At 33.9% G+C, this 13218-nt stretch overlaps 1 protein-coding gene across 2 annotated transcripts; it reads left to right on the top strand.

Moving 5' to 3' along the window:
- The first annotated feature begins 366 nt into the window (after positions 1–366).
- Positions 367–6341, top strand: Hpr1 (THO complex 1-like protein Hpr1). Of its 2 annotated transcripts, XM_076122908.1 has the most exons (10): positions 369–557; positions 642–1322; positions 1574–1833; positions 2242–2414; positions 2731–2860; positions 2993–3078; positions 3283–3434; positions 3682–3774; positions 5477–5557; positions 5969–6341. In XM_076122908.1, exons 1-10 carry the CDS (start codon positions 513–515, stop codon positions 6284–6286), a joined length of 2019 nt encoding a protein of 672 aa, XP_075979023.1. In that variant the 5' UTR covers positions 369–512; the 3' UTR covers positions 6287–6341. The 2 variants fall into 2 exon arrangements, with proteins under 2 accessions (XP_075979024.1, XP_075979023.1); XM_076122909.1 differs by lacking the exons at positions 5477–5557; positions 5969–6341 and adding an exon at positions 4837–5454 and having other exon boundaries at positions 367–557.
- The last annotated feature ends 6877 nt before the right edge of the window (positions 6342–13218 follow it).

Genomic DNA, 13218 nt, shown 5'->3' with positions numbered 1-13218 from the left:
CTATTTTGCGTAAACTAGAATAAAAGATCGATGATATTAACGTTTATTAAAATCACTTATTTATATAACTTAGCGAAAAAAAACTGTATTCTTTTATTTAATTAAGAAAATATTTATAAATATTCTGTGTATGACTGTTGACTCTTTTAATATTCGGGTAGTACCAATAACGTAGCAGAAAATTAATAATTTAAAAAACATAGTTTAGTAGCAAACGGCTTCAAGTATGAAATTAAAATAAAAAAGAAATAAAGCATATATGTAAATCACGGAATTCGTATTCTGTTAGATAAATACCTAGGTTATCATAGATGACAACATTATGAGTGTGTTGCAAGTGTTGCACTATTTACATTTTTGTTATAAAAATGTAAATAGTGCAACACTGAATAATCAGTTATCAAATTTGGCATTTTGGCTTGGCGATATTATTTGTTTAGATTTCAATTTAATTCCAATCCAAATGAAATAATAATTCACAGTTTCTCGTATAATTATCATAACCTGACAAAATGTCTGAAAAATATGGATTTGAAGATTTGCGAAATCGATACAAGGTAACTTATAACCTCTCTAACATTTGTGGCTGAAACAAACAGTTTTTAAGCTTTTTATATGACAATAATGTATTCTTCTCTCAGGATGTGCTGTCTAAAGCCTTCACGACGAACAATATCGAGTTGCTCGACTCATTTTCAAAGAGTACTAATGAGGCAGACCGGAAAGCGGCGATGGACCAAGCCTTCAGAGATAAACTTTTAGAACTGTTGATAGAAGACCCAGACACGTTAGAAAACTTCGTTTCATTCTGCATAGAGTCATGTAGACGGCAAATGGTAACTCCTACAATGCCTGTCGTTCTGCTAGGCGACATTTTCGACGCGCTAACTCTCAACAAATGCGAGAAAATGTTTTCATACGTCGAAAATGGAGTAAATATATGGAAAGAGGAATTATTCTTTGTTGCTTGTAAGAATAATCTGCTGAGAATGTGTAACGACCTCCTAAGAAGACTGTCAAGGTCCCAGAACACAGTTTTCTGTGGCCGTATTTTGCTTTTCTTGGCCAAGTTTTTCCCATTCTCAGAGCGGTCAGGTTTGAACATTGTTTCGGAGTTTAATCTTGAAAATGTGACAGAGTTTGGTGGTGACAGTACAAGTACACTGAAGGATTCACTTGATGAAGAAATGGTAGTGGAAGATACTGAGAAAAACAAGCTGAATATTGATTATAATCTGTATTGTCGTTTTTGGAGTCTGCAAGATTTCTTTAGGAATCCAAATACATGTTATAACAAAATCCAGTGGAAAACTTTTGTTGCTGTAAGTATAAACTTTTGCTTTATTTCAATTAGCAATTAAAATGTTTTTATAACAGTTTTTTGTTTATTTTCATAAGGATGGATTGTTGTTAGCATAACAAAAATAGGACCTTTGCTCAGCAGTGAGACATCCAAACAGGCTTAAAGAAAGAAAAACGACACACTTAAATTGTGTGACCACTTGTTGCTGTAGATATAGTAACTTTAGTGTGAATTTTCTAATTATGATTCAATGAAACCTTATTTTTACAGCATTCCGGCAGTGTCCTCTCAGCATTCTCCTCCTACAAACTGGAAGCTATAGAGATACAGAAATCCAAGCTAAACCGTATCAAAGCCATGAATGTTGATGTTGAAATGCAAGAGGCTAAGGAACAGCACTACTTTGCCAAGTTCCTGACCAATCAGAAGCTTTTGGAATTGCAACTATCTGATTCTAATTTTAGAAGATGTGTGCTCATACAGTTTTTGATACTATTCCAGTATTTGACTACTACAGTCAAGTTTAAGATGTAAGTATGGTTTTGATTTGGCTGAATGATTGAGGTTTTATTGCCACTGCTGTTTGTAAAACAAAAGAAAAATTTGAGGTTTTTGTTATGAATTTATGATGTCTGTTTAATTGCACTCTTAAATTAGGTGATAAATAATTATGAATCTGAATGAAAATGAAAAGCTGAGCATAGAAATATGAATAGTATATAAATAAAAATCAATCGTATATTTTTTTTCATTGCAACATTCTGTGTCAAATATGGTCTAGTCTTGTCTCAAACAACTGTGTTTGTTGTATCAGCTGTTACTACCATTTTACTATAAAAACAATGAAGTAATTTCATTAATAGAAAACAGTATTCTGTCTAAATTATCATTGCTATTTTAAGAAATATACCAGTAATGTCCATTTTCTATTTTTCAAGGGAATCTCAAGAACTGAAGTCTGATCAGATGGACTGGGTGAAAGAGACATCTTCTTTGGTGTACAAGCTGTTAGGTGAGACTCCTCCACATGGCAAGAGATTTGCTGAATGTGTCAAACACATACTGAAGAGAGAGGAACATTGGAATAGCTGGAAAAATGATGGATGTCCAGGTAACATACTGTATTTAAAAAATAGTAAAAGAATTTTTTTTGTTAATTTAGAATGTAAGTTGACATTGTTTACTCAGCTGTTGTATTATATGTATTTATTAGAAATCTATCTTTCGTGTAAGCTATTCTTTATATGTCATAGTTTTAGACTAGACTTTACTTTTAGAGGATCTGTCTTTCTTGTCAAATACAAAGGTCCCAATAACAATGTTAACTTCATAGAGTGAACAAGATGAGAATGTGTTTTGCTAATTTGAATTGTTACTTCTGTTTAGTTGGTTCATAATTAATTTATTCCATATAATGTTTTTTTCAGAGTTCCAAAAACCAAAGCCACCAGTGCAAGTCGACTCATCGGACGAAGTGAAGAAGACACGCAAACGTCGACGTCCCGTGGGAGACATCATAAGGGAATATGAATCCCAAAGCAAGTCCTATATGGGCAAGTAAGTAATATTCAACTTTGTTATGTTCTAGTTTGAAGCTTACTGCTATTGAAATAAGACCCTCTTTATAGTATTGCGTGCTATGTGTGAGTTTTCTTTCTGAATATAATTGTTTTTTTTTTGTTTTTTCAGCAATGAGTTGACGAAGTTATGGAATCTGTGTCCAGATAATCTTGCTGCGTGTCGCACTAAAGAAAGAGATTTTATGCCGTCTTTAGGTATGTATTTACATATTATGTTCACAAATGGTTTTCCTTTATAAAATCAATATTAAATTTTGATTAAAATTTAATATGGATTTTGCTTATATTTTTCAGCGTGTTTTTGTTGAATAATGATGGTAAATTTAGTTATGATCCCAACAATTTAGTTCTTCAGCAAAACATGATATATATACTTACAATAAATGTTCTGTTCTCTAGAGTCATACATGGTGAGTTCCCGGCCGGAGCCCCGCGAGGTGTCGGGCGGCTGGGGGTGGCGCGCGCTGCGCCTGCTGGCGCGGAGGTCGCCGCACTTCTTCGTGCACACCAACAATCCCATCGGACGACTGCCCGACTACTTGAACGCCATGGTTTGTACAATAACTACTGAAAATAATCAAAAACGTAATTTGACATTATGACGTCACAGTGTCTTATTTTCGTAATGTTTTTATTTGTATTCAATCACTTCAGCTTTCTGAATGAAAAAAAGAATCTTTTTTTTAAGTGTTTAAAGATGTTGCATTGGCGCCTGTTTCAGAACAAGGCGATACGGTTACGATTTTATAGTGCGCTACGACGCTAGAAAGAATATTACTATATTATTCCTTTATTTAGGTTGAACGAGTAACGCGCGAAGTTCAAGCGAACGCCGCGGCGAGCGCCAACGGCGAGACATCTAAAAATCATAACGATAAAGCTGTTAAACAGGTACATTTTGTCCATTTTACTTCTCATCTGCTGACATGGTTCTTGTAAAAAGTATTGGTTTATAAAACTTATACGCAAATTGTAAGACGCAAATAAGCTACTGGGTGCTAACCTGCTGACTTTTGCTCTAAAATCATCATTTTGGCGAATTCTAAACTGATTTTGAAAAAAAAAAACGTAGTGTGCAGACTACTTTTACATTTGTTATCAAAATAGATTGCTTCTTCTACTTGCTCTTGTTCAAAAAGTTTATGTTAGGTAGTGTATGCGGAGGCAGGACTTTATCAACCCGTTTTCTTTGCCTTTGCTAAATTATTTGCTCTTTCTAAACAATTCTTTACTGCCTAACTTTTTGCGCTTAAGTTTTATAATCCGTGTTCTCACTTGTTGTGTGTGATTTGGCTTGCTTTTTTGTCATAACAACTATAACAATTGTAATTGTAAATAAACCCGAAAAGCGATAATGAGTAAAATCAAATACATATAGCACACGCCAAATAACTTGTCTGGATATAGCCGAAACGTAAAATGAGGAAACAAAATTACAAAATCTATATCATAGTAATCAATAAGAAAATCGTTATGGATCCCTTTTTAAATTAAAATTTTCTTTAAGTAAGAGGTTCCGACCTTCCTTAATAATAAGAGTGAAAAGAACTACAGGTGACGATACGCTTGGCACAGCGTTTTGGCTTGCGGCTACATACAGACACGCAAAGTTATTTCACGCGTGCTGTAACATAAATGATCACAATGAAGCTAATACTTATAACAATTTAATCCCTAACAAATAAGCTACTTTATTTTTTAAGAATCATCTCACCATTTAGTGCTGTTTCTGTTTTACGTACACGTTTACGTATAAGTGACCATCTCCCTTCCGTATACATGCAAGATTTTAATTACGTTTTTCTTGACGTTCGGCATATGGTTTTTTAATACAGTCTTTAAAAGAAAGAGATAAAAATCCATTTCTAGTGTATGTAGGACAGAGTCAGCACATCATTTTACTTGTAGTAATAATCCATAGTCCAGAAGCATTTGATTTTTTAATTTTTACAGGCTACTGTAAACTGGAATACTGTAATGTATTAATCATTTTTGTACTAATTCATGTTCGTTATAATTCCTCGTATGTAATAGGGAACAGTTTTACGACATGATATTGCATGAATGCATCAAAAGATAATTTAAAGATAAAATAATTGATTTTATAGTAATTCGTAACGAAATTTATGCCCTATTAGAAACGAGGCAAGATATTGTTCAGTGATCTCAAACCTGGTATAAATATACTTTATTGGTAATATTTCTCTTAGAATTTTATAATTAATGCAGGAGAACAAAATTAACTTACAACTATTATTGTGTAATTTCGAGGAACGCTGTACTAAAATATATTTAAGGCAAAGCTCTCATGGTCATAATACATACGTACGAGCGTATACGGGTTCTTTCACTTTTGTTCTGAAATCGTTTGTAACTAGAGGTATATTTATGTATTAGCTCCAGAAAACAAATGTTTCTACCTAAATACCGATGTAATTATAATCATTCTAATGGTTTTTTTTTATCGTATGCACTTCTAATTCTCCTTTTCTAAAGTAACCAAGTATATGTTTGAGATCACTGAAGTTGTACGTTTTCATGTTTATTTTGTATGGCGTCCAGTTATTTTAATAAATAACGGTTGGTATTTTAGGAAAACACCGAAGAAGAAATTACAGAGGAACAAATGGAAGCCGACCTCATAAAGGAGGGAGATGCAAACGATATTGAGCAGGTGAGTTCAAACTTAGACGAAACTGCTGAGTAACTTTGTAACTATAATTTTTTTTTTACTGATAACCTTTTTGGTGACATCAAGAAGATCTACTGGCGGATCCCTGAAAAATTTTAGCCAAATTCGTAAATCTAATGATATAAATACGTTTAAATATACAGCTTATTCATGTGTTGTGCCTGTGCTGGTGATCAAATAAATAAAAAAAGGTTATTCAGCTGAAAACAATGTGCAAGTAGACAAAGTTTGATGAATTTTATTATAAGGTTATTCTCGGATTACAATAAGACATGTTATACTAAGGCTATCTTATCACGCCATTTAATTAGGCGGAAGTTTTGTTTAGTGCATAAAAATTCATACACCATACATTAATTAATAACAAGCTTCTTATTCGTATTTTTCCTTCAGGTGCCAGATTCTACTCACGCCGGCGATGAGGATTACGACAAAACAACACGCTCTCGCGTCACAATGATATCAGCTACTCAAATGGAAGCACTATGCGCTAAACTCGTAGACTGGAAGAAATTAGGCACTAAACTAGGTTACAAACCAGACGAATTACAGTTCTTTGAGACTGAGAATGCTACAGACCCCCTAAGAGCTAAGAATATGCTCACATTATGGTTCGATGCGGATGAAGACGCATCGGTTGAAAACCTCCTTTATATTATGGAGGGTCTGAAAATGATTGAAGCGTGTGACGCTTTGAAGAACGCTAAATGACATTTGTGTAAACGTAGTTGTAAGAGGAAACAATTAAAGCATTTTCACTAGTGTACTTTTGTTTTTTATTTCTTCTTTACCCAATATACGCTACGCTGGCAGATGGTGTTCGAAAGATTAATAAACATATCAATTTGAAGCTATTCATGTCATTTTAAGAGATTCTTATGTAAACGTTCAATTTTGAGTCCTAACGTAATGTTTTTGGTGTCTAGCTATACTTACAAAACTTTAGCTGCGCTAGTCGTAGAAAAGTTTCATTTTAAGGGTGTGGTAAAATTGGTATAAGTAGGTACATTAAATTAAATATTCATGTAAAAATTCTCTTAACCCTACGTTACTTGGTGTCGTAGAATATCTTTAAAACTGGCATGTTATGTATAAAATATTCAATTTTATACAGTAGGCCGCGTCCAGGTATTTATACACGGGAAATAGCTAGTGATTTAGGTTTATATGTCATTGGAGTTCAACCATTCAACTGAATGGGATTTTCATTGAGTACGGGCAGGAAATTCGACATTTTAAAATTAAAATATTCCAATTTATTGTTATTTTCGTGTCAGTATTTGTGGTCGGAGGTATTTGTGGTTTTTATGACGTAAACAGTAGTAAAAAATAGAGTGCTGTTACAAGGAAATTAGTGTTTAATGATTTAGGCATTAGAGACATACTTAAGAGACCTACGATTATACTAGTTCCCGAAATACATAATGAACTCATTTAATAGTTAAATCTATCCCATGCCATGATTTATTACGGTTCCTTCTTGAATTTATTATTTCAGAAGAAAAATGTTGCCACCCACAAAATATTTTCAACAGCAACGCATCCCGCAATGATTTATAAAATCATTCAACAATGTCGGCCGCTCCGAAATTATAACTTGCACGCATTTCCTCATCCCGGCTGACTCACGGTGTGCCCAAAACAGAACTTATTACTTACCATTTTCTATACAGTTCTGTGCCACGCTAAATTAGCTCCTATCGTAACTGTTTAGGACTAAACGTAACTGCGTTTCTAAATTTGCAACAGAGTAGTCGTTCCAATCTAAAGTGAGCCATCATGCCTCCCCCTTCTATCCGTTTTTGTGATGAAAACGAAGAAGTCACCATGTAGGTGGGAGACCAACGTAGTCTGGCCAAGTTTTACCACCGCTGCGGTGTTTACAGAATCGCGGAATAGTCGCTGCACCGAAATTAGTTCGAAACGAATGCGTCAATGGGCAGACGGAGCGTGCTTGGTGTTGCGCGCGCGGTCGATCCTAAAATATTTATATTTTTATGATTCGATACGCGACTAGAGATTTTTATATTAAAAATATAACGGGGTAGAGTTGGGCGTCGATGTGACGTGCGTAAGCGCAAGGGTGGCGCATCGCTGTGAAAAGGATAGTGTGATTTGTTCGGATACTCCTGTAAGTACACTATTATTTACTTTTGTATTTTAATATGCTATTCTCAGTAAAATATTGCAGCTTGTTTAAAAAACAAACTCGTAAAATGTTATAATAGTCGGTTAATGTCGGCGAGAAATATTATAATTTTTATTAGCGCTAGTGAACTGCATAAACAAAGAATGTTGTTATTAGATGCAATAATTCACTTTTAAATAGACGGGGCGATTCATTTTAGTTGATTTACTGCGCTCCCAGGTAGGCAGCCACTGCTCTACATTTTATTTTCGTAAAAAAACATATAAATCATATCAACCGCAGCATTTTAAACACCTAAAGCTCTGAAAAGGTTATTTTTGAACGTTTCAGCACTTTCAATAGGCATGCCAGACCGTAAACTTTTATGACGATATGTTCTTACTAAATACCTAATGTATCTTTTAAAGATTTTTTTATATTTACGACCATTTTCATATCCTCGGGAGATGTGCAGTTTACATTCGTTAGTAGTAACAAAAATGCGCCAGCAATAATATTTTATCTTTCAAACGCTACAAAGCAAGAAAGCAAAGAAGCTGAAAAATTACAGATGCCGCAGAAACATAAAGCAAAATCTGCAGAACTATTTACACTTTTAATTTCAGGTAGAAACGGGATTTAGAAACCGACTTAGGTTACATTTAATTTTCATTAATACGTGTGTTTGCTTTATGATAACTACAAACAGAAACTTAAGTTAGCAGTATCGTTAGCTTACATTTAGAAACAAAAACGAATAGGTATTAAGTTATTGAAAAAAAAACTAACAGCTAAATCTTACCAAGCAATGCTATTAATGAAAACGGCAACAGAATTTTGCATTATAGGGATCCAAAAATCTGTTTCACTTGTATAAATCAGGTGTGAAAAATATGTCTACCAAGAATATTAATGTTATATGTTACACGGGCACATATTTACGTTAGTATCACGATTCCGACATAAACATAGATAGAGAATAACGCGACAGATAATTTGCTGTGACTAACTCTATGTTATCTATCTCTAGCCTAACCTTAGCATGTTGTAAAGTACTAATGAACACTGTTCTTTAAAATAACCACAAGTTTTTTCCCCAGCAGCCCCCAAAGAATATAAAGAAAATAAATAAGTATTTTGAAGACTTTTTGTGAATGTTTCTCCTAATATGACAGGCAAAAGCATAATCGAAAATTACAGCGCGGTGGTAGAAAACGAAACCTCTTTTTCATCTTTCTTTATTCACCTTTTTTGTGGTTTTTAGAAGAGTTTTTATACTGTCTTAAAGAAATGTGTTACTTGTAGGCCGTAGGCACCTAAATAGTGCCTAACCGTTCTAGTTGTATAAGAAGAAATACTGAAGTTTATTCCAATGCCGACTAAAATCAAACACTCGTGATTTTGAAACTTTCTATTTCGATCTATAAACAAGATTTGTTTTCCACATAATAAAATAACCTTTCCTACCTCTCGTTACATGTTTAGTTTCAATGCTGAAAGTAGGTAGGTAGGTACCTACTTTAAATTATAATCAACGATTTCTCGGTAAGCCAGAAACAGATTGCAAAGATAAATACGCGTGAAAATTCCGGGAAAATTTGAGTGCTTCACGCCTGAATGCTTTGATATCAAATAGTTACAATAATTATGAATATGCATAAATATTTCAAATATTCACAGCTACAGTTACTTAGGTGCGAATATGTAAAGGTTATTTACTAATAGGCAGATGTTTAAATATCAATCGACGCAAAGCTTATAGGATATAATCGTATTTGAGTGCCTTGTCCTTCAGAATTGTTGAAGATAGAATCGCGATTCGCACGTCATTCCTTGTCACAACTGTGAAGCCATGAGTAGCATTTGAATCCAAAACTAAACATTTACCAACCTTTTGGTAGTCGTTCCTAGCATACGGGAATTTACACGAGCATGCATTTTACTTTAGAATGCTGGACGTGGTAACAAACTGACTAATTGTTATTCCTTTTAAAATATGCTTTCCTATGTAAGTTACCGGCTTAGATATGGGATTGTATATTCTTTTTCCCTTTTTCTCTACAAGATGCAACCTACTATTACAAGTAACCACATATTGTCATACAAACAGTGACAAAAACACACATTTTCGAGTCTCAATATTTCTTTAAACGCATAAAACGCCATGTTAACACGACTTCTCGGTCATTACTCTGAAACTAAGCAATAGACAATACAAAAATATTTAATGTTCAGCAGTAAACCTGAATATGTGTGTGCTGGGCATACCGTGTAAGCATCAAAGGAGATCGGTTGCAGTCTTAGGAAATCGTAAAGCATATAGGTCAGGCAAATAGGCTGTGAAATTAATACGTGGTATTATATCATTAACATTAGTATTAATGTTTGTAGTGTTTGTTGGATAGTCGAACATATTGTCGAGTTCAAATCGTTTGTTTAACGTTTAGATACCAATGCGATGATATTATACATTTCGTAGTTTAATTTTTTGATGAGATGGTTTGCAATGTAGATTGTTATAATGTAAACCTGTGTACCTACTTATGTTTGATAAACTTAGAACAGTTGAAATGAGTATCTTACGGTGATGCGATGCAAAGATTTGATTTAATGAATAACGAATCAATGTATCGTCACGTTTACGACACAAGAGCGTGTAGCTGAATCTAAAAATCGTCTGCGAAACTTTATGAAAACATGGCGAGCATAAACTCGGTACGTACAATTGCTTCCGGCTAAAACCATCAAAAGTAGTCGTTAAACCAAGTCAAATTCCTAAGATTCTCCACAAGGATAGATTCATGATGAGTAAGGGATGAGTCAATATCCCAATTCGTCCACACCCACGTAAGTTAACATCTCACAGTTTATAAACTTACAAAGTTGCAAACGCGTATAAAATATATGTTCACTATTTATTTATCCACATTCTTCCGCCCATACGAAACGGTACAGGCGTATGCCTATAAACTAACGAAAGCAAACCGAAACCAGACGCGAAAAAACTAAATAAACATTGTAATAGCGTTTCATCGCTCACTAAAAACGCTATAAAGAGTTCAAAAACTAGGGCATATAAGCTATAGTGTGAAAATGTACGCAATATACATATTTCTCTTAATACATATACAAACATCCATCAATGTTGGTTTGCAGACCAGTTTTCAGCAGCCCATTTTTCAGATGATTTTTCGTTGGGTATATTTTAGTTATGTGGGGCGCCGCGGGCGGTAAACACACAACTCCATGCTACTTTTGTGCATATCGTGAACAAGTTTTAACATTCGTTTATTACGATACAGATGTCTAAGGACGACGTAAATAGTTCTTAGTGTTTATGCTAATTACATGAGAAGGGTTCTAAGCTTTTGAAGCTAAAGATCTTAGAGATGTAGGCACCTAGGTAATAAAGAAGTTTGCAGTGTGCAGATTAGCACATTCTAGGTAGATTACCTATTCCCTTTAGCTGTTTGCAAACGTGAACGAACGTACTTCGATTATGAAAAAAGTATGTAATTCCAGGTACTTATATAAATTCATAGAGACATTTCATAGTAATTCTTAATGCTTAAACAACTAATTCCTTCTCATGATCATTCAAATTAAGTTCACGAAATAGCACTAATTACTTCTAAAACCTGCACTCTTCATACTCATGTCCCGCTAAAAAAATAGTCATGGTTGGCATATGGTATCTTACTTAACTACCTACCTACATAGTATAATACAGAGACTAACTTTTACGTCCTAGTAAAATTATGACATTAATTTTAATATTTCCTGATACGATGGGCTGTGTCGTATTAATGCGACATAAATATATTTAAAACGCTGTAAAACTTTCACTGTTGGGTCGTTTAAATCTTTCAACAAGACCTTTCATGTTGAATCAAAAGTAGAATACATAATTTATACAAATTGCATTGGAGAATTAGGCAATTGATATTGAATGATAAGAAAATTGGCAATCTAAAATTGATATTACTAAATTGACGAAAGTAATGCGTAGAAGTGCTACGAAATTTTGTAGCAGGCTGTTGGGTAGACGATCTACGCTCGTAGACGTAAAATATTTTTTTATTACTTTTACACTGAAAATCAATTTTGTTATATCTTTTGTCAACCTTCATAAAGTTTTAATACGAGTATTGGTGAACGTGGACCCTTCTATTAAAATATCTCAGTAGCCTACTGTTAGAAAATCCGATCTTTTAACACATTCGGAGGTTTTTTATACGGGATCTAATACTATTTTAAAAGAGTTCTTACTTTAGATACGCTTTACATAAATGAAGCTATGTTAGTTTCAGAATTAAAATGGCTCCAGAGTCAGATGCACAGTTCAAATACGCCCATCTTTGAGTAGAAAAAAACAACGCAATATTTAGTACACATACCTAAAATTTTTTTTATTTTTAAGAGATCCTACATATTCTTACTACTAATTTACATATACCATTTAATTATCAACTACAGTGGTACTATAGGGAGAATAAACGCCATATGTATGAGCCTGAAAGAGTTCATGTATCGTCTGGTTGGCAACGCATCACGCACCATACGTTCATGAGTCTCATGACGCAGGGTCGCCCACTGACCGCCCCTGTCAAGTCTCTGACCGACCTTACTCCTACTATATTTTAAATAGCTTTGACTAATTATTGTCCTCGTGTATCATTAACATAGATTTGAACGTGTTGTTAGATGTTTTTCCAAGTTTGGTGAGAGATGGTACACGTGTTGTTTTGTTTGGGTCAATGACAAAAAGCTCAATCTAATCTTTAAAAATAAAAGAAAAAGTGTACAACACTGGCTATTTTTCAAATACATGTTCAATATGGCACAAATTCTTACGGAGTTTTTTTTTTTATTGAGCGATAAAGGATGCCCTTGTCATAAAATGAAAGTAAAACTTTTAAGCTTGCAAAAGCTAAGTTCGCAGGTTTCATGTAACTACCTATTTATAAGAAAACCTCAATAACTTGAACAATATTTTTAGATTTTGTTTAGAATGCGAAATTTTGATTAATAATTAAGTAATTATTAACTTACTAAAACTTTCGGCAAAAAAACATGCGTCGTTTCGGAAACTGTCCCGTTCTACTCCTAAAGAATTGTCTTGTCCAGTGTCCAGCCATTAAAGATATATCAACGTATGAAAACATATTGTACCGCATCAGATATTATCCTCCTATAATAAATATTATAACATGATTGAACGCTCCGCAAGGCCGTACTAAATTGAACTGTCACTCCTTAACGTTAAAATATTGTTGCTCTGACATATTTTTAAAGATTTTACACCATTACAAATAGTCTATCATTAAAAGTCTTACTTCAAACTGGTTCGAAATAGACATGACCAATACGTGGGAGTACGACAGGGCGCATAAATAACAATAGATTTTGTTAAAACGACTAATTAACCGTTTCCTGAAGAAAATAGGAACATATGTATAATGACGTGGAATTCTAAAATAGCATTTTACTCCAGTTTTGTTGGTAGAACATAAAT

Source organism: Anticarsia gemmatalis, chromosome 14, assembly GCF_050436995.1.
Source record: "Anticarsia gemmatalis isolate Benzon Research Colony breed Stoneville strain chromosome 14, ilAntGemm2 primary, whole genome shotgun sequence".
Lineage (NCBI taxonomy): Eukaryota > Metazoa > Arthropoda > Insecta > Lepidoptera > Erebidae > Anticarsia > Anticarsia gemmatalis.
This window is presented reverse-complemented; position numbering and strand designations above follow the sequence as displayed.

Excerpts from the sequence above, each read along its gene's own strand:
- Hpr1 (XM_076122908.1), top strand. The coding sequence starts at position 513 with ATGTCTGAAAAATATGGATTTGAAGATTTGCGAAATCGATACAAG. Across the intron at positions 558-641 it reads ATTTGCGAAATCGATACAAG|GATGTGCTGTCTAAAGCCTT; the intron begins GTAACTTATAAC and ends TTCTTCTCTCAG. Across the intron at positions 3,775-5,476 it reads ACGATAAAGCTGTTAAACAG|GAAAACACCGAAGAAGAAAT; the intron begins GTACATTTTGTC and ends TTGGTATTTTAG.